The sequence below is a fragment of the Phocoena phocoena genome, chromosome 10, assembly GCF_963924675.1.
Source record: "Phocoena phocoena chromosome 10, mPhoPho1.1, whole genome shotgun sequence".
Classification (NCBI taxonomy): domain Eukaryota; kingdom Metazoa; phylum Chordata; class Mammalia; order Artiodactyla; family Phocoenidae; genus Phocoena; species Phocoena phocoena.
Window position 1 is genome coordinate 31872541 of NC_089228.1, and position 22827 is coordinate 31895367.

Genomic DNA, 22827 nt, shown 5'->3' on the forward strand with positions numbered 1-22827 from the left:
AGTACGCCAGAATTCATGAGTCCTGCTGTATAATTGCTTACTTGCCTCTGTGTTATATGTGACTTTTGCAACACCTTTTTGTATTCTGTTTGAAATTACTTTATGACTTTTTACTTGTAACCTAGGAAGGGCTTTAACAGGGGGGATGGGCTATGTAACTTTGGCTTATTTATTCTGCATTTTTTTTCTGAAATACAGGTGGCATTGATTGCCTCAGACTTGGTGAGGTCATTATTGAGTATTCCTTTGATTTCAAGTTTTATATCACCACAAAGCTGAGGAATCCACACTATATGCCAGAGCTGGCTACAAAGCTATCTTTGCTCAATTTCATGATAACTCCAGAAGGACTTGAAGATCAATTACTAGGTATTGTTGTTGCAAAGGAGAGGTACGTGTTTTTTTAGATACTTCCAGGGGGTATAGAGAGGAATATTTGTAGGCCATTAATACTTTTGTTATGTGATTATTTTGAAACCTTGTCAAAATTTAATATTTTGTCATTATAAATTAAATAAGTATTTAATTCTTTAAAATAGCCATTCTATAACAAGTAAGTTATAAACCAACCATGTTATATTGGGCTTTTAATATGGGTAGCCGGATTCAGGTGATATGCCATGACTTCTGACTTGTATCTGACTGTTTGAGCCAAAAAATTTCATCCCTAGGAATGTATGCTACAGACAAAATCAGAAATGTGTTCAAAGACATATACAGGATATTAATGAAATAAGAAAATACTTAGGACAAGAATGAAAAAGCAGGATACAAACCTATATATGGTAGGGGTAATATTTGTTTTTAAAAAGTTAATGCATGAATGGATATCCATATATACCAAAAAAAGATTGAGAAAGAATATTGACAGTGATAATCCTTAGGATTGGTAAGATTATGGATAATTCTTATTATTTTCTTTATACTTTATGTATTTTTCCATTGCTAGCATGTATTATTTTTTAAATGAGAAAAAATATTATGATACCTAGAAGGGCTACTAGTAAAGAATTGCTTCCTGAAGGAAACCTTCGATTCCACTTGAAGCTTAATATAACACTCTCAAGTAGTCTATTACATGAAATCAACTTATAAGTGAAAATATGTACCATGAAGTTCTTTTGTTATTTTCAATGTTTATCCCACTTGCGCAGTATCCAAGACAGAACTGTCATAACATATTCTATAACATGGTGAATTATGTTATTTTGAAGTTTCATACCTTCATTGTTAAGATATAAGTGCGAGTTTTGTCTTTTACTTGAAGAGCCAGTTGTAGGATGAGTCATCTTTTCTGTCTCCTGTTGTAGAAGAGATGATGAAAATGGGACTGAATATGATTAAGCCAAGGAATAGATAAGAAGTCTCATATTCTGAGTTTCTTTTCCAGTTCTTATTCTCACACAATGAGCTAAGCCATATGGTAAATTTAACATATTCTTAGACTTACTGTAGTATATGTTATTGCCACATTTTACATATATGTAATTAATGCTTTTTTTGCTTGAATTTCTCAAATTATTATTTTCATGGGAGCATTTTTTTCTTAGGTTAGGATAAAGAGATTAATCATCTTAATTTGTATTATATGTCTACAAAATTATTTAACTATCTACAAAATTGTGATATCTAATATTTGGATAAAATACTACAAATTTAGACTAAATGTTTTTATCTTTTTAGACCAGAATTAGAAGAGGAACGAAATGCTCTTATTCTTCAGTCTGCAGCTAATAAGAAACAGCTAAAAGATATAGAGAAAAAAATTTTAGAAACATTATCATCTTCAGAAGGGAACATTTTAGAAGATGAAAGTGCAATTAAAGTCTTAGACTCTGCTAAATTGATGTCCAATGAGATAACAAAGAAACAACAGGTAAAAAAAGAATCCTAGAAATTTTTAGATTCTTAAGAGTCCAATGTGCTCCCACTCCCTAAGGAAAGTGCTATACTAGGCTTATGGGAAGAGGAAAAGGATTCATAAAATACCAAAAGATAGAAACTAATTTTAAACTCATAAGAGAATATCTTATACTGTTGAATCATTCAAAACCTGGTGTCATCTCTGTGGCACCTATACACAGAAGAAATAAATTTGGAATGAAAAGAATTTTAAACATACTTTTTATTATTGTGTACGTAGGGTAAGCTAGTCAGGTTCATTCAAATTTTAATTGACTCTTCACCTAAAACTTAAGTTTGAGAATATGGCTTGCCTCTGTTCGTGGTTGGAACTTAAGATGTGTGAAGGTAATTGCTGGTTAATTGGACAGTAAGTGGTTCTAGGAACTAATAAGGATGATCTTCTGACATTGTCTTGTCTTTTATCTGGGAGAGAGGCATGAGAGTTGGGAGTGGCAGGTAGAGGAAGGAAGAAACATACAATAATGTACTTATTGCAAATTCATCTAACACAGCTAAATGGTATTTTTATATTGCATCTTTTAAAAAATATAATCCTACAGTGTTATGGGTGGAAGAAGCCTTAGCTATTTGTCATCTTTAGCATTTCATAGTTGAGAAAAGTAGGGCCCAGAAAAAGTAGTTAAGGCCCAAGTTCACACAATGAAATGATAATACAGAAGGACTTTAGTAGGCTAACTTTACTGATTTTCAGACCTTTCAACCCTCCTTGGCCCACCCAATGAATTAAACACATCTTAATATTGGCGTAATTAAAAAATAAAAAGAAACCTAATAGAAATTTCACTAATTACTCAGTATTCTTCTGTTTGCACCCTACCCCGTGCACCCCAGTTTTGGGGTAGAGGATTTCCAAAAGGTCTAGGCACCTTTCCCCTTGGGATGGGTTTAGTTTTATGTGAATGTGATGGTAATGACTCTCTAGCCAGGTGTACTGTTTTGTTTTGTGTTTGTGTTTTTCATTTCAGGAGAGCCAAAAGGAGTAGTGTCTTAGAGTAATATGCTGTGGTAGCCTCCCATCTGAGGACCGTGGCTGAGATATTCTATAATGTCTGCCTTTCCAATTAATGTTCGTCAGAGCAGAACCCATTCCTCATTTTCCTCTCACCACAGTGTTTTCTCAAAGGGAAGAAAAGACAGGAAGCATTTATCAGCTTATTTCCTATTAGACTCAAAGAGGAAAGTAGATATCAGTATTTATTGGTTCAAATACTTCATCTTACAAAAAGAGAGAAATTTAATCATAATGTCTTTTTGACTGGGTCTCATTAATCATTACAAACATAATTTAGAATTCACTATATATTTTGATTTAAAACATGCTCTGTATCTGGCCCTGACTTTTATCTACCCACCCACCCAGATGTAAGATAAACCATCTTCAGAGCAAAGTGTTCCCACATAGTCTAAAACCTGCTTTTCCCTTTTATCCCAACCCATAAGATTAAATAAACACAAACAAAACTTTAAGAATTTGTTCTGGACTTCCCTGGTGGCGCAGTGGATAAGACTCCGCACTCCCAATGGAGGGGGCCTGGGTTTGATCCCTGGTCAGAGAACTAGATCCCACATGCATGCTGCAACTAAGAGTTCACATGCCACAACAAAGACCCTGTGCAATTAAATAAATAAATATTAAAAAAAAAAAAAAAAGAATTTGTTCTATAAGTTTCAAAGCCTTCCCTCCCTGCAAAAGTTGTCTTCATTGAAGTTTAGTCTTGTGGATTCTTGGAAAGTATAATATATATAAATAGCAGAGCCCCGGAAATTTTTACAATAATAAATTCTCCTCTTTTAACATCGTGTGCTCACAATGTTTATTTGTTAGAAAATGTCTTGTCCTTTGATTTTAGGCCATTAATGGTAATTAATCAAAACTCTATATGTCTTGAGTTTAGCGTTTCATACTAAGCGGCCAAGTATATATAAATACAACACTATTTATAAATACACTGCAGATTAAGCCTTGGAACCTGAGTTAAATTATTATTTACTCTTTAAAAATAATAACAATATATTTGCTAAAATAATAACAATATTTGCAAAAATAATAACAATGTTTTGCTTACTGTTGCCGTTAATGGTAAATGGCATTTAGCTGAAAAAATTAAGGGTTAAATAACAGGAGGTTAAAATGAGAATACCAAGATTATGCTTTCTTTTGTAAAAATGTCATTAATTTCCATTGTTGATAACTTTGTTTCACTTATAGTCAAGTTTGAGGTTCAAACCTTACTTTTAATTGTAGCTACACTGTAATTTGGGGGAAAGTTTGCTTGCAAGGAACAGAAACCTACTCAAATTAGCTTAAATAAAAAATATACAAGGGGATATTTTATTTTCCCAATTATAGGAAGTACATACAGGCCTCAGGAATTAATGGAAAGCATTAAGTTTCTATGCTCTGTCTCTCCCTTTCTCTAAGGTTGTGTCGTTCTCATATGTGCTTCTTTCTGCTCCATCCGGAGACCAATTTTTTCTGTAAAACTTTTGTACTGTTCCTTCATACGTTTATCTTGCACATAGAAACCAACTCTGATACCATTACCTTTTAGCACTAAGGCCAAGTACCACCTGATTTCAGTTTTTGATGTTCCTAAAGTTCTCATTCTCTGGCGGGAAAATTAATTAGCTTATTTTAGGTCTGGTTCTATCCCTCCCACCTGATTTAATCAGCTACAAACAGGATCATTCAATATAAACATGGCTACATAGGCACATTTATTCAAGAGAGTCTGTGGCTAGCATTTGCAAAGAAGGGAGAAGAGGGTTGGAAAAATGCTCTACATGTTTTTCCTGTAGAATATCAACCTATCAGATTGAGTTGTCATTTGAAGGGCTGTTATCTTGGAGAAATTTTTTCATTTGGGGTTAAATATCTATACTGTTATTAAGCCTAGAAAAGTTAAAATTTTGAGAATTTCACTGAAAAAAGGTATTCTTAACGTATCAAACCATCAGCCAACAAATATTTCTGAATTCCTACTTTGTCAGACTTTGTGCTGGGTTCTGGTACACATGTTGACACCTTAAACCATACACACAGGCATACTTGCTGTCTCTCTCTCCATCTCCCTCTCTCTGTATCTCTGACCTATTAAAATAAAAGAGGGTGAGTGACAATAATAGATACATGTCAGATGAAAGCAAAGAATAAGCAAAGATTGACAGTTTTGTATTCCTCAAATAAGAAAGAGATGATTGGTGGATAGTTACACCTTCAATCTGTAAAGAGAGTTTTCTTTCTTCTACCTCCCTTCTTTCCACCCTCTCTTCATCTTCTTCCCTCTCTCCCTAGTTCTTTCCTTCCTTCCTTTTCCTTTCTTTCTTTTTTGGCTGCGTCGGGTCTTAGTTGCAGCATGCAGGAGCTTCGCTGAGGCATGTGGGAGCTTTAGTTGCAATGCGTGAGCTCTTCATTGCGGCACATGGGCGTCTCTCTAGTTGTGTCATGCAGGGTTTCTTTTCTCTTCTCTAGTTGTGGCCTGTGGGCTCCAGAGCACGTGGGCTCTGTAGTTTGCGGCATGCAGGCTCTCTAGTTGAGGCGCGCAGGCTCAGTAGTTGTGGTGCACGGGCTTAGTTGCCCTACAGCATGTGGGACCTTAGTTCCCGGACCAGGGATTGAACCAGTGTCCCCTCCTTTGATGTAAACCATGCCTGTATAATTTTGTCATTAAGTTAGGGGATATTTTTAATATAAATTTCATTATATGAAAAATATATAATTAAAACATCTCCTATTTCTTAATCTTGATTTTTCTCTTCTTCTAGATTGCAGAAAAAACAGAACTCAAAATAGCAGAGTCTCGAGAAGGCTATAGACCTATTGCTAAACATTCGTCAGTATTATTCTTTAGCATTGCAGACCTGGCTAACATTGATCCCATGTACCAGTACTCTCTCATCTGGTTTGTGAACCTTTATATCAACTCTATTCATGACAGGTAAACATTCTCTAGCTTCATTCATGCTCCCTAGGTTGGATTTTCACCATCCTTCCATTTAAGATATATAATATTTTTCTTACTGTTTATATAATACATATTCACTATAGAACATTACAAAATATGGGAAAAAGGAAGGAAGGAAGGAAGAAGGGAGGGAAGGAAGGGGAAGAGGGAAGGAAAGAAGGATGGGAGGAAGGGAGGAAGGAAGGAAAGAAAGAAAGAAAAAGCAAGCAAGCAGGCCTCATTTCTATTTTAAGTTTTGTTTCACTTCTACTCAAGATTTAGGCATAGAGGGATTAACTTTAGGTCTTTTTGCCCCTCTCTTTTAAATATTTTGATAAAGCACATGACCTATCTTTGCTAGCAACTCCAATATATCTTTCTCCAGCCTTGAGTTCTCTAAAAAATTTCAGCCCCCCATTTCTAATCATTTGCTAGATATTTTCACTTTAACCAATTACTGAATGTACACAGATTTTGGAGTTAGACTGGAGTAAGGGATTAAATTTCAGTTCTGCCACATAATAGCTGCATGAATACAGGCAAGTCAGCTAACTTTTCTGTAATTGCCTCAATTTTTCTTATCTATAAAATAGGGATAATAATAATACCTACCTTTAAGAGTTGTTATGAGAATTAAAAAGATAATATTTATAGAGTATTTTTAAACAATATCTGGTATTTAGTAACTTGTTTAGTAGAATAAAAATATGATTTGAGCCTAGCATATGTGTTCTACATGGGCTCTTGGTAGAACAATCTTTCCTGAGTGATTGAAATCCCTAAGCTTTCCCAGTTGGGATTTGGAATTTGAATTAACATACCCTACATGATGTAGGATGTTCAAGTTGAAGAATTGACATAAATGTCAATAATAGGTGTCGAGGATGTGAAGTCATCAGAACCCTCATGCACTGCTGGTGGGATTGTAAAATATGCATCCACTTTGGAAGCATTTTTAGAAGTTCCTCAAAATATTAAACATAGATTTGCCGTATGATCCAGTATTTCCAGCAAATATAGCAATTCTTGGGTATACACTAAAGAGAATTCAATGCATGTATTCACACAGAAACTTACAGTCTTTTTGATTTTATATGCAAAAAACTATATTCAAAAGTTACTTGGGTTAGTTTTTCCTCCTTTAGTATGATGATGTTTGTTATTCATGTGAAATACAGTTAGGGTAATTTGTTTATTTTTATATTTCATTTTAGAGTTTCCCCCTTTTCCTTGTTGATTTTAATTATATTTTTGAGTACATAAGCCATCAATATGACTCCAAAAGTAAATCCCATACAGAAGGTCTGGTCAGAGAAGTGTCACTACCCCCTCCCCTTCCATCCCATTCCCATGGATCCAAGTATTTTTAAAAATTAAACTTTTAATTTTGAGATAATTGTAGATTTACATGCAATTATAAGAACAAGTGCAGCGATCCCGTGTACTCTTTATGCAGTTTGCTCAATGGTGACGTTTTGAGAAACTGTAGTACAATATCACAACCAGAATATTGATGTTGACACAGTCAAGATACAGAGTACTTTCATCACCACAAGGATACCCATGTTGCCCTTTTATAGCCATACTCATCTTCCTCCCATTCTCATGCTGACCATAACCCTTGGCAACCACTAATGTGTTCTCCATTTCTATAATTTTGTCACTTCAAGAATGTTGTATAAATGGAATCATACACTATGTAACTTTTGGGAATTGGCTTTTTTTCACCCAATATAATTCTCTGGGGATTCATTTAGATTGTTTACTCCTTTTTATTGCTGAGAGGATTTAATGATATTGATGTACTACAGTTTGTTTAATCATTCACTTGTTACAGGACATCTGGGTTATTTCCAGGTTTTGGCTTTTACAAATAAAATTGCTATAAAATGCATGGACAGGTTTTTGTGTGAACATAAGTTTTCATTTCTCCAAGATAACTGCCCAGGAGTGCAATTGCTGGGTCATGTGGTAGTTGCTTGTTTGTTTTTTTTTTAAGTAACTGCTAAACTTTCCTAGAATGGGTGTATCATCTTAGATTCCCATAAGTATTACTGAAAAAATTGAACTAAAAAAATGAAAGCAACGTATTCTTATTGCAAAAGTTTTAAGCATGTAAGAGTATAAAGAAGAAAATAATTATTAGTCATAACCCATCCAGAAGTAATCACTTTTGTCCATATGTTTTCTTACTTTTCTTTTTTTTTTTTAACATATGAATCTTGATCTAGATTTTATGCTTCTTTGAGGCAGGTAAATGTTTCATAATTCTTTATCTCTTACAGTTCCCTCCCCAGCTTAGATTCTCACACTAATAGATATTCAGTAGGTGCTTTTTAATTAACTGATTGTTTTCAGTCATTTGGGAGTACAATAAGAAATTTAGAATTTTGAAAATAGAGAGATGGTGTAAACCATATTTCATTTTCTCATAGAATTATACCCCATTTTTAACATATAGCTTCATACGAAGTTGCACACACAAAAAACTGTACAGGGAGGTCCCATGTACCCTTTACCCAGTTTCTCCAGTCCTTACATCTTTTTTTTTTCAGTTGAAGTGTAGTTAATATACAATATTATGTTAGTCTCAGGTGTACAACATAGTGAGTCAACATTTAAATACATTAAGAAATGATCACAACAATAAGTCTAGTAACCATCTGTCGCCATACAAAAGTATTACAATATTATTGACTATATTCCTTATGCTATGTTGCATCCCATGTCTGATTTATTTTCTGACTGGAAATTTGTACCTCTTAATCCCCTTCACCTATATGGCCCCCACCCCATCCCCTCTGGCAACCACCAGTTTGCTCTCTGTATCTATAAATCTGTTTCTGTGTTGTTTTGTTTGTTCATTTGTTTTGTCTTTTAGATTCTACATATAAGAGAGATCATATGATATTTTTCTCTATCTGACTTATTTCACTTAGCATATACAGTCTAGTTCCTTCCATGTTGTTGCAAATGGCAAATTTTCTTTTTTTATGGCTAAGTGTATGTTGTGTATATATACCACATCTTCTTTATTCAGTCATCTATTGATGGACACTTAAATTCCAATCAAAAAATGGGCAGAAGACCTAAATAGACATTTCTCCAAAGAAGACACACAGATGGCCAAAAGGCACATGAAAAGATGCTCAGCATCGCTAATTATAAGAGAAATGCAAACCAAAACTACAATGAGGTATCATCTCACACCAGTCAGAATGGCCATCCTCAAAAAGTCTACAAATAATAAATGCTAGAGAGGGTGTGGAGAAAAAGGAACCCTCTTACACTGTTGGTGGGAATGTAAACTGGTACAGCCACTATGGAGAACAGTATGGAGGTTCCTTAAAAATCTTAAAATAGAACTACCATATGATCCTGCAATCCCACTCCTGGGCATATATCCAGAGAAAACCATAATTTGAAAAGATAATCAGCTCAGTACTTTGTGACCACCTAGAGGGGTGGGATAAGGAGGGTGGGAGGGAGACACAAGAGGGAGGAGATATGGGGATATATGTATATGTATAGCTGATTCACTTTGTTATAAAGCAGAAACTAACACACCATTGTAAAGCAATTATACTCCAATAAAGATGTTAAAAAAATCAATCAATATGGTATACTACATTAATAAAAAGAAGAGAGAGAAAAAAAGATGTGGTATATATGTACAGTGGAATATTACTCAGCCATAAAAAAAGAATGAAATAATGCCATTTGCAGCAACATGGATGGACCTAGAGATTCTCATACTAAGTGAAGTATTCTAGACTGAGAAAGACAAATATGGCATCGCTTGTATGTGGAATCTAAAAGAAAAAGACACAAATGAACTTATTTCCAAAGCAGAGAGAGACAGACACAGAAAACAAATTTATGGTTACCAAAGGGGAAAACAGGAGTCGGGGGAGGGATACATTAGGAGACTGGGATTAACGTATACACACTACTATGTATAAAATAGATAACCAACAAGGACATACTATATAACACAGGGAACTATACTCAATATTATATAATAACCTATAAGGGAAAAGAATCTGAAAAAGAATATATAGATTTATATGTATATATATAAATGTATAACTGAATCGCTGTGCTGTACACCTGAAATGTACACAATATTGTAAATCAACTATACTTCAATTTAAAAAAAATAATGTTGCAGTAAACATAGGGTGCATATATCTTTTTGAATTAGTGTTTTTGGAGTTTTGTGGTGGGTAAATACCCAGAAGTGGCATTGCTGGATTGTATAGTAGTTCTATTTTTATTTTTTTGAGAAACCCCCATACTGTTTTTCATAGTGGGACTATGTACCAATTTACAATCCCACCAATAGTGCATGAGGGTTCCCTTCCAATGATAATATCTTATATAACTATGGTACAATATCACAACCAGGAAGTTCACACTGGTACAATCCAGAGAGCTTACTCAGATGTCACCATTTTTATTGAGCTGACCAAAAAGCTCTTTCGGGTATTTTCCTGAATAAATTTTTTGGTGAACCCAATATATGCACGTGTGTGTGTGTGTGTGTGTGTGTGTGTGTGTGTGTGTAGTTTCATATTTTTAACAGTGGTTATTTCGATAAAATAAAAACAACTTGTATGTTAATTAACATGTTACTTATTTTTTCTTAGTTTTACTTGACTCAATATATTTTCCTTTTTTTTTAACCTTTCAGTAACAAATCCAAAATTTTGGAAAAGCGCCTACGATATTTAAATGACCACTTCACATACAACTTATATTGTAATATATGCCGATCACTGTTTGAGAAGGACAAGCTATTGTTTTCTTTTTTATTATGTGCCAATCTTCTTTTGTAAGTTACTTGCTTTTTCTTTATTTTAAAAACTTGCCTGGGGCTTCCCTGGTGGCGCAGTGGTTGAGAGTCCGCCTGCCAATGCAGGGGACATGGGTTCGTGCCCCGGTCCGGGAAGATCCCACATGCCGTGGAGCAGCTAGGCCCGTGAGCCATGGCCCCTGAGCCTGCACGTCCGGAGCCTTGCTCCGCAACGGGAGAAGCCACAATAGTGAGAGGCCCGCGTACTGCAAAAAAAAAAAAACTTGCCTGGGAAACCTAATCAATGGCTTCTCACAGAAGGATATCATGTTTTAGCTCTGCATAATTCATGATTTTACTTGTACATTTCTCTATAGTAGTATTGGTGTTTTGATGTTTGATTTTTAAAATTTGGATCATACAGAAAATCTCACAAAATGTTCAGGTACAGTTTGGTAAATTCGTACAAAGCAAAAATCTGCGTAACTACCACTCAGATCGAGAAATAGAGTTTTCAGGGAATTCCCTGGCAGTCCAGCGCTTAGGACTCGGTGCTTTCACTGCCGGCCTGGTCAGGGAACTAAGATCCTGCAAGCCGTGTGGCGTAGCCAAAAAAAAAAAAGAGAGTTTTTAGATTGACTTCTTTCACTTAATAATACGTATTTAAGATTATTCTATGTCTTTTCATGGCTTGATTGTTCATTTCTTTTTTAGCACTGAGTAATATTTCATTGTCTGGATGTACTGTAGTTTATCTATTCACCTACTGGAGGACACCTTGGTTGCTTGCAAGTTTTGAAAAGTATGAATAAAACTTCAGGTTTTTGTGTGCACATAAGTTTTTAACTTATTTGGTTAAATACTAAGAAGTGTGATTGCTGGATCATGGGTAAGAGTATGTTTAGTTTTATAAGAAACTGTATTCCAAGAGATTCCATGCAGCATCTCAGCATTTTTAGGAATCTTGGCTTGTGGTCCTTGATGTCCTGAATGTTGAAACTGACCCACACTCTGGAAAAAGCAAAAACTCAGGCCAGAACATATTGGGCAGGGGAAGGTGCTGAAGGAGCACATTTATTTTCTCACTCATGGGACCATTAAAATATTAAAAGATTTTTCTTCTTGACTAATATTTTCTCTGTGAAAATTACTTTGAAAATGGGTCCTAAGTGAAAGTCTAAATCCATTCTGCATCACAGATCCCAGAAGAGGCTCAACAAGCATATAGGTTACATTCCTTAATCCATTGCATTCTACCAGCAATGAATGAGAGTTCCTGTTGAGTTCCAATGAATGAGAATGCAATGAATGAGAGTTCCTGTTGCTTCACAACCTTGCCAGCATTTGGTCTTGTCAGTGTTCTGGATTTCACCATTCTAATAGATGCGTAGTATAATCTTGTTTTAATTTGCAATTCACTAATGATATATAATATTGAAAATATTTTCATTTGCTTATTTGGTATCTTTATATCATTTTTGGTGAAGCATCTGTTAGGTCTTTTGTCCATTTATTAAGCAGTTTGGTTGTTCATCTTTTGTTGTTGAGTTGGATGACAGTCCTTTATCAGATACATCTTTGGGAAATATTTTCTCCTAGTGTGTAGCTTGCCTTCTTATTCTCTGTCTTTTGCAGAGCTAATGTTTTAAATTTTAATGAAGTCCACTTCATCGATTCTTTTTTTCATGGATTGTGCCTTTGGTGTTGTATCTAAAAAGTTATTGCCATACTTAAAGCCTCCTAGATTTTTTCCTATGTTATCTTCTAGGAATTTTATAGTTTTGCATTTTACAGTTAGGTCTATGATCCATTTTGAGTAAATTTTTGTGAAGTGTGTGCGTGTGTGTTTATATATATTTGTTTATGTTTTTCTTATTTTCCTTTCTTACACAAAGGGAATACACTGTAAATGTTCTTGTGCACCTTTTTCTATTAATATAAATGTAAGTCACTCAATAGAGATATCCTCTTTTTTTCAGCTTTATTAGGTGTAATTGCCACATTATGCAATTCCCCCATTGTAAGAATACAGTTAGATGATTTTTAGTACATTTATATAATTGTGCAACCATCACCAAAATCCAGTTTTAGAACACTTCCATCATCCCCAGAAGTTTCCTTTTGCCAGTTTAGTCAATTCCTGCTCTTACTTCCAGCCCCAGGTAATACTGATCTGCTTTCTGTCTCTATAGTTATTCCTGTTCCAGAAATTTTATGAGTGAGACATTAGATGGCCCAGAATATGATCCATCTTTGTAAATGTTCTACGTGCTCTTGGAAAGAATGTGTATTTTTCTGTTCTTGGGTGGAATGTTCTAAAATGTCAAGGAGGTCAAGATGGTCCATATATCGTCTATATCTTTATTGATTTTCTATCTACTTGTTCAGTTATAGAGAGAGAGTTGGAATCTCTAACTATAGAGACTTTTCCTTGCAGTTCTATCAATATTACTTTGTGTTTTGATGCTGTTATTAGATGTATAAATGTTTAGGACTGTTATGTCCTCTTAATAAATTGACTTGACTTTTTAAAATCCCTGGTAATATTTATTGCTCTGAAATCTACTTTGTATGATATTATTGTAGCCCCTCCAGCTTTCTTTTGAATAGTGTTAGCATGGTATATATTTTTCCATACTTTTACTTTTAACCTATTTGTTTTATATTTAAACTGTGTCTATAGACAGCATGTAATTAGGTCTTACTTGTTTTATCCAATCTGATAATCACTACCTTTAATGAAATTGTTTAGACTATTTACATTTAATGAGATAATAGATAGAGTTATGTTTAAATCTACCATCTTATGATTTATTTTGTTTTGCCCATCTTTTCTTTGTTGCATGTTTCCTCATTTTCTATTTTTCTTTTTTTTTGGGAACTTAGTGTCTGTTTTATTTATTTTTTTAACCTGTGGGTTTTATTTTTATTTATTTACATAACAGGTTCTCATTAGTTATCTGTTTTATACATATTAATGTATACATGTCAATCCCAATCTCCCAATTCATCCCACCCCCCTTCCCCCCTTGGTGTCCATACATGTGTTCTCTACGCCTGTGTGTCTATTTCTGCCTCACAAACTGGTGCATCTGTACCATTTTTCTAGATTCTACATATATATGTTAATATACGATATTTCTTTTTCTCTTTCTGACTTACTTCACTCTGTATGACAGTCTCTAGGCTCATCCACGTCTCTATAAATCTATTTTTCTTTAAATTGAGTATTTTTATGATTCCATATTATCTCCTTTGTTGGTTTATTAGCTATAATTTTATGTTTTATTATTTTAGTGATTTGTTTAGGGTTATAGTATACCTTTGAACTTATAGTCTATCTTCAGGTAAAATTATACTACTTCATATATATATAAGAACTGAAAACAATATACTTTTATCTTTCCCCTCATAGCTTTTGTTTTATTGTCATACATTTTACTTGTATATATGTTATAAAGCCCACAGCATGTTGTTATTTTGCTATAGTCAATTATGTTTAAAAGAGACATAAGTAACAGAAAAATGTCTTTTATGTTTATCTACTAGTTACTATTTCTGATGCTCTTTATTCTTTTTTGTTGATTCAAATTTCCATCTACCTGAAATTTCCTTGAACATTTCTTATAGTGTAGGTCTACTGGTAGTGCATACTTTCAATTTCTGAGAAAAAGTCAGTGAATTTTTCTTTCAGATTTTAATTTTTTATCTCTAGAAGTTTCATTTGGTTATTTTTTATTTTGCCCACTTCTCTCTTCATTATGTTCATGTTTCACTTTCACTCCTTCAGCATGTTTATAATAGCTCTTTTAGCATTCTTATCTGCTTGTTATATCATCTCTATCACTTCTACATCGTATCTATGTACTGACTTTTCTCCTGGTTATGGATGTTGTGAATTTTACATTGGTAAGTGCTGGGTCTTTTTTTTTTTTTTTTAACATCTTTATTGGAGTATAATTGCTTTACAATGGTGTCTTAGTTTCTGCTTTATAACAAAGTGAATCAGTTATACATATACATATGTTCCCATATCTCTCCCCTCTTGCGTCTCCCTCCCTCCCACACTCCCTATCCCACCCCTCTAGGTGGTCACAAACCACCTAGCTGATCTCCCTGTGTTATGTGGCTACTTCCCACTAGCTATCTATTTTACCTTTGGTAGTGTATATGTGTCCATGCCACTCTCTCACTTTCACAGCTTACCCTTCCCCCTCCCCATATGTTCAAGTCCATGCTCTAGTAGGTCTGTGTCTTTATTCCTGTCTTACCCCTAGGTTCTTCATGACCTTTTTTTTTTTTTTCTTAGATTCCATATATATGTGTTAGCATACAGTATTTGTTTTTCTCTCTCTTTTTTAATTGCTTTAAAGAGCACTAGACTTTACTTTTGCAGGTACTTAAATTATACTGAATTCATTTGACCTCTTCAAGTCTTATTTTTAAGATTTCTTATGACAGTTTTAGAGTAGACTTTATTCTACAGCTAGGTTAGCTTCACTACTAAAGTATCTCCAGTGTCACCACTGAACTCCTCTGGTGTTCAATAAAGATTCAACTCTAGTTGGCAATAACTCATATATTCAGTCCTGTGTGAGCTCTGGTAGCTACTTAGTTTGCAGCTCCCCAGATATTCTTTGCCTGTCCTCCTGGGGTTTTACCCTACTCATACATAACTCAGCATTTAGCAATAGAATAAAAAGGATTTCTATGCAGATTTCTGGAGCTCCTCGTCCATGTATCTTCCTCTCTTCTGGTACTCTGCCCACAAATTGCAGCCACCTTAGCCTTCCTTAACTCTGATCTCTGTCTCTTCAACTCAGCAGTACTCTTAGATTCTGATTTGATTACCCTCATGCTTTGTAGTCTGAAAAGTGCCTCCTGGAGGTTAGCTGAGGCAATCATGGGGATCACCTTGTCTCCCTTTTTCCATGGACCACAGTCCTGCACTAGCTATTATAATTTCTAAAAACAATTGTTTCTTTTATTTTTTTTCCAATTCCTAGTTGCTTATAGCAGTAGGGTAGGTCAGTTCTGATTGTTTTATTCAGGCTATATAAGCAGAAATTGACTTCATTCAATTTTAAAACAACAATTTACAGCAGTCCTTATTTTGGGAACACAGGGCAAAGAAAGAGATTGAATACCAGGAACTGATGTTTCTTTTAACTGGAGGTGTAAGTCTTAAGAGTTCTGAGAAAAATCCTGATCCAACTTGGCTACAGGATAAAAGCTGGGAGGAAATCTGTCGTGCAAGTGAATTTCCTGCATTCAAAGGACTCAGGTAATTGTTTAAACACAATGACTTAGCATTGAATAGTAATGGGTAAATTTGTAATCTAGTGATTTTTAAATTTCATCTAGTGATTTTTTAAAAATATTTCTATAGCTGTCTTGATTCATCTCCTCATTTAACAATCTCTTTTTAAAATTTTTTCCCAATGAAAGGATAATCATTAAGCTTTTCTTTCCATTAGGAATCATTTTTGTGACAATATAGCTGAATGGCGGGAGATCTACAATAGTAAAGAGCCACACAATGCTAAATTTCCAGCACCAATGGATACAAGGCTAAATGAACTACAGAAAATCATAATTCTTCGGTGCTTAAGACCTGATAAGGTAAAAGACAAATGTGTTCTATTTGGAACCCAGATAATTTGCCATTTATGAAGTACTAGGTTTAAAGTTATTGTTATTTGGTACTTTAACCTTTATTTCAGATGCTCACATGGGTTCATTGAGTTCCTTGGATCTATAGGTTTATAGTTTTCCTCAACTTGAGAAAAACTTTGGCCATTATTTCTTCAAATACTTTTTTCCCATGATTCCAATTAAATATACATTAGACTGCTTGATATTATACCATAGGTGACTGATACTCTGTTAATTATTTTAAAATCCTTTGTATCACTGTACTTCAGTTTGGACAGTTTCTATTGCTATCTTTAAATTTGGTGATTTCTTCTTTTGTAGTGTCTAATCTGCTATTAATTCCATCCAAATAATTTTTGTTTCAGCAACTGTGTATTTTATTTACAGAACGTTAATTTTGTTCTTTTTTATATATTCTATTTCTCCTTTCATTCTGTTTATACTTTTCTTTAAATACTTGAAAACAGTTATAATAACTGTTTTTAAATCCTTGACTGCTAATTCCATCATTTCTGGATCTGTTTCTATTGACTGATTTTACTCTTGGTTATAGAGTATATTTTCCCACATCCTGGCATGCACAGTAATGTTTGATTGGATGCTCAACATTGTTTATGATTTTGATTTTGTCATCTTCCTTTAAAGATTGTTGACTTTTGTTCTGCTGGTTCAGGATTAGCAAACAACACCTCTGGGCCAAATCTAGCCAGTGACCTATTTTTGTCCAGCCCATGAACTGTAAATGATTTTTGCATTTTAAAGGGTTGTTTTAAAAAAAAATAATAGGGCTTCCCTGGTGGCACAGTGGTTAAGAGTCTGCCTGCCAACGCAGGGGACACGGGTTTGAGCCTTGGTCTGGGAAGATCCCACATGCCGCAGAGCAACTAAGTCCGTGCACCACAACTACTGAGCCTGCACTCTAGAGCCCACAAGCCACAACTACTGAGCCCACATGCCACAACTCCTGAAGCCTGCACGCCTAGAGCCCATGCTCCGCAACAAGAGAAGCCACCGCAATGAGAAGCCCACGTGCAGCAATGAAGATCCAATGCAGCCAAAAATAAATAAAATAAGTAAATTTAAAAAAGAAAAGAAAAAGAAAAAGCAGCAGAAATTGTATGTGGCCCACAACACCTAAAATATTTACTATCTAGCTCTCTATAGGAAAGGTTTACCTACCCCTTTGACTATACAGTTAAATTCAGATTGCTCCTTTCAAAGATTGTTTTAAGATTTGTTAGCGCAGGTATTGAATAGCCTTTACTCCATGGATAGTTTAGTTCCATGGCTAAAGTATGGTCCTTCTAGGGCCTTTACTGAATGCCCCAAGTGATCACCAAGGGCTCTCCATTGTGGCTACTGGGAACTTGAATGATTCCCAGCCTTTCATGAACTCTGGTAGCTCCTCATATCCCAAGTTCACAGCTCCCCAATCACTCTTTGCTTGGCCTATGTATACATACCATGGTGTTCAGCAAAGATAGAAGGACAATATTATGCAGATTTCTGAGCTCTTTCTCTGGATACTTCCCTTCAAATTTGAACTCTGAAACTTCCAGCAGCCTGAGCCTCCTTGAACTCTGATTCCTGTCTTCCCAATTCAGCAACACTGTGTTGTACCACTTTCAGTTGCTCTCCTTGTTCCACGGTCTGGAATGTATCTCCCAGAGGAAAGTCAAGGGGATAATAGGTCTCACCTTGTTTGTTTCTTTTTTTATCAGGAATCACTGTCCTGTACCACCTATTGTCTGAACAGCCTTATGTCTGAAAATGGCTGTTTCATTAATATTGCCCATTTTTTAGTTCTTTATGGCAAGAAGGTAAATCTGGTCCATTTCCTCAATATTGACTAGAAGCAGAAGACAGTAGAAAATCTTGAATGTGTCATAATTTTATTAGTTCAAACAAGCACAAAAATCTTTCTTTAGGTGAAATAAATAGGCTGATACCAATTTTCATACACTCGAGAAAAGTGTTATAGTGTTACGAAAGGAAAAATTTTAAACAAAAAACTAAAAGCTAACTTATAAATACTACCAAATGTAAAGTAGATAGCTAGTGGGAAGCAGCCGCATAGCACAGCGAGATCAGCTCTGTGCTTTGTGACCACCTAGAGGGGTGGGATAGGGAGGGGGTGAGGGAGACGCAAGAGGGAAGAGACATGGGGATATATGTATATGTATAGCTGATTCACTTTGTTATAAAGCAGAAACTAAGACAGCATTGTAAAGCAATTATACTCCAATAAAGATGTTAAAAAAAACCCCAAAATACTAAAAGCTATGCTTATATATGTAGCTTAAAACTTTGAGTAAGTCACTTCACCTTTCTGAGTTCCAGTTACAACCACATATAAAATGAAGATATTGAAAGTGATTGCAATGGTCCTGTCTTTTCTTTTTCCTTTTTTTTTTTTTACATTTTTTTCACAAGGAGCATTATCTAATGCTTCATTCAGTCTCTGAGTAGATTCAAACAGAGGCCTATATAATTACGTGACTTCTGAGTATTTCTCCTTACTCTATCTCCCAAAGACCTTTGTACATTATTAAAATGTACCTCATTCTTTCCTATCTGATAGTTGTATGTATATATATATATATGTTCCTTTCACTAGAAAATGAGTCCCTTGAAGGTCAAAACAGTGCTTTATTCATTATTTTATCACAAATAGCTTCCCTTGTTCATGGTAAACTTAGGAATGAGTAGCTCTGCATCTGGGAAACCCCTGCCTATTTGCATTCCACAGAATGGCTCTCTGATGACCAGTGGAGATGTTGTTTCAGTACCACGTGTGGGGTTACTGGTTTGTCTGCCATGCTTGGGATCCTGTGCTTAAACACCACACTGACCACACTGGAATACACAGTAATTGTCTGTCTACTTGGTAGGGTCTCCCACTGGACTCTGAGCTTCTTGAGGTCAGGACCCGTGTCTTATTTTGTTCAGTATCTCCAGGACTTAAAGCAGTACCTGGCAGATGGTTGGACATCTCAATAAATATCTGTGAGTTGAGTTGAATTTAATTGCATTAAACCAAATTCAGTTAAAGTCTGTGTTAGTCAGGATTCTCCAGAGAAACAGAATCAGTAGGATTCTGATGATTTTAAGGAATTGGCTCACATGATTGTGAGAAGCTGGCAAGTCCAAAATCTGCAGGCTGCAGACCCAGGGAAGAGCTGATGTTACAGCTTGAGTCCAAAGGTGGTCTACTGACAGAATTCCCTCTTCCTCAGTAGAAATCGGTCTTTTTTTCTCTTAAGGCCTTCAACTGATTGAATGAGGCTGAATCACATTATGGAGAGTAATCTACTTTACTCAAAGTCTACTGATTTAAATGTTAATCTTATTTTAAAAATACCTTAACAGGTATTTAGATACTGTGCCCTAGCCAAGCTGGCACATAAAATTAATCATCACAAAGCCCATATCCAGGTCTGTTTAAGTCTCCATAATTTCTTTTCTAGAGTATCTTACATGAAGGATTAAAATATATATTTTAATATTATAGAAAAGTCTTATAACTTCTTCTCATGTTAAATTACTGGAACAAGATACTTTTTCTATAGAAAACTATCGTACTCGATTGCAGTTGCACCATTGCCCCTGGCCAGTGTGTAGGGTAATGCGGAGCAAGGTCTCTGCATCCTCAGCATCTCCCTTTCCTTAAAAATGTATACTGAAGATCTCCTGTGCTAGGCGGAAACTCTACATGGTGTTAATGGTAAAAGGATGAAAAAGATTTCATCATTGTGCATGTGTAGTTATTAAAGAAAGAAATAAAAAGCTGCTATGTCATTGTGAGCTCTTTATTAAAAAAAACCTTCAGGAGCCTGTCAATACCTGTAGAATAATGACAAAAGTACAGCTTTGCAGTCTTATTACCTTGGCTAATCAGACCTCTTTTCAGCTTGAAACTTCTATTTAAAACTACAGAATTGCTCACAACTACACAAAATTACCCATATAGAAGCTTCTTGAAACTTCTAGTATTCTTCTCCTTGAAACTTCTATTTAAAACTACAGAATTGCTCACAACTACAGTAAATTACCCATATAGAAGCCTCTATCCTTCCTCCCCATGTATTCCACAAACCTTCCAGGACCAAAGAAGCCTGTGATGATCACTCCTCTCTCCATCAAATTCTTACACATTCCCTTTAGAAATTCGTTTGGCGTTTAGAAGATAATGTCTGATACCTCTTTGTACTGATTTTTCTGCTGCTAATATTGATGAGCAGCCTTCTTTTATTTTTAATTAATTTTAATATAATTTATAAGTAAGTCACATCTTCCTGTGGTTCAAAACTGATGCACTGTTTTGAATCACATGAACATATGAATACAATGAAAAGTGTGCCTCCAGTCTCCATCTCTCAGTCACTCATCATCCTTCCTCTCAAGCAGTTAATGTTATCTGCTTCTTGTTGTCCTTTTATACACATATAAATGTACATACATATAAATTCTTTTTCTGTTTATTTTCAACACAAACGGTAGCATCCACTGTTTTGCATATTGCTTTTTTCTCTACTAATTCATAAATAGTGTTCTCTTTCTTTTTTTTTTTACAATTGCATGGTATTCCATTGTATGAGTGTACAATAATTTCTTTAGCCAGTTCCTACTGATGGATCTTTATAATATTTATATATTATTTATTATAAAAATGCTGCAACGAATAACCTTATTCAAAAGTCATTTCTCACATGTGCAACTATATATCAGAATAAATTCCTAGGAACAAAATTGCTATGTCAGTGGGTTTGCCCTCTGTAATTTTATGGATACTTTCAAATTGTCCTCAATGAAAGTTATACCAGATCGCTCTTCCTCAGCAGTGTATGAAAATATCTGTTTACCTGTACTTTTGCCCACCCAGTATGTTGCCAAACTTTTAAATTTTATTTATTTATTTTTGGCTGTGTTGGGTCTTCGTTGCTGCGTGCAGACTTTCTCTAGTTGCGGCGGGCGGGGGCTACCCTTCGTTGCGGGGCACAGACTTCTCATTGTGGTGGCTTCTCTTGTTGTGGAGCAGGAGCTCTAGGCATGTGGGCTTCAGTAGTCGTGGCACATGGGCTCAGTAGTTGTGGCTCATGGGCTCTAGAGCACAGGCTCAGTAGTTGTGCGTGGGCTTAGTTGCTTTGCGGCACGTGGGATCTTTCCAGACCGGGGCTCGAACCCGTGTCCCCTCCATTGGCAGGCGGATTCTTAACCACTGCACCATCAGGGAAGCCCTGTTGCCAAACTTTTGGATCTTTGCCAATCTGTGCAGAGAGGTTGAGGATTCTGGGGCTGATCGAGGTGGCAGTAACGCACATGAGTTTCATTAGATGTTACTTTGACAGGTTTGTTTGTTGGGGAGGGAGAAATCCCTCATAGCAGGTGTCTGTCCAGAGGCTGGGAGTGAGGGGAGGTCTACAACTCCAAAGGAGAGGGGAAGGCAAGGGAATCCCTAATGGAGAGGGGACTTGTGTGGTGTCTGGACGACATTATTCATCAGCATGGCGGCTGAGAGTCTCTGTGTCAGAGCTCTGAAGGGCAGCAGTGGCTTGGGGTCTTTATATCCTGGGGCTTATCTTTTTATGGCTAGCAGATGTTGGGTGAAAAGTAGGCAAACTCTAAATGGTTAAAAATCTGCTTATTTGGGCTATGTTTAAAACAGTTGAATATGCAACATTCTGAGTTTGGTGCCAGTGGACTTTTGAACTAACAGGTTTTAGCCTACTGTGAAAAATAAACAATCCAGCGGTAAATACACACAGGCTATCTTTGTCCCATTTATATAACAAGCTGATGGTGAAAAATGGTATCTAAGTATAATTATAATTTGTATTTTTCTTATTTATAAGTATTAGGGTATAGACAAAGCTGCTGTAACAAAGGGACCTAAAGTACAGTAGCTGAAACAAAATAGAAGTTATTTTCTCTATCTCTCCTAACAGCCCAGAGTATTTGCTTGATGGCTGGCAGGGCATCTCTGTTCTTGAGATCATCCAGAGATTCAAGTTCCTTCTCTCATGCTAGAGAAGACTCCTAAAGTGTGGTCCTTGTCAGTGAGATTGAAGCTGGGTCATGAACACCACATCTGTTGAACAGGAAAAGAGAGTGTTGAAGGCAAACAGTTTGCTTATAAAAAATAGGATCTGGAAGCTCCATATATAATGTCCATTTGTATTTCTGTGGCCAAGACTTAGTCACATGGCCACATCTAGCTGCATGAAAGGTTGGGAAAACTTGGGGTTCTGTTACCAAAAGGAGACACAGAATGGGAACAGTTTGCAGTCTCTGCTATACTAAATGAGGTTGAGCATCTTTTCCTATGCTTAAGATCCATTTCTATTTCATTTTCTACAAACTGTTTATCTTCTTTGCCCATTTTCTTTTGGATTGTTAGTCTTGCCCCATCAATTTATAGATACCTTTTATATATTAGGAAAATTAGTGCTTTGCCTATGATATGCTGCATGCTTTTCTTATCCATTAGGCTCATAGTTTACTCTGTCG

General features: G+C 35.6%; 1 protein-coding gene across 1 annotated transcript in view; it reads left to right on the forward strand.

Moving 5' to 3' along the window:
- DNAH12 (dynein axonemal heavy chain 12) overlaps window positions 1-22827 on the forward strand; it is a 215940-nt gene that overhangs the window by 175341 nt on the left and 17772 nt on the right. Inside the window, exons 56-61 of the mRNA XM_065885861.1 lie at window positions 199-391; window positions 1684-1876; window positions 5692-5864; window positions 10564-10704; window positions 15791-15949; window positions 16143-16287. Of these exons, the coding sequence (XP_065741933.1) occupies window positions 199-391; window positions 1684-1876; window positions 5692-5864; window positions 10564-10704; window positions 15791-15949; window positions 16143-16287 (1004 nt within the window). The remainder of the gene's footprint in view (window positions 1-198; window positions 392-1683; window positions 1877-5691; window positions 5865-10563; window positions 10705-15790; window positions 15950-16142; window positions 16288-22827) is intronic.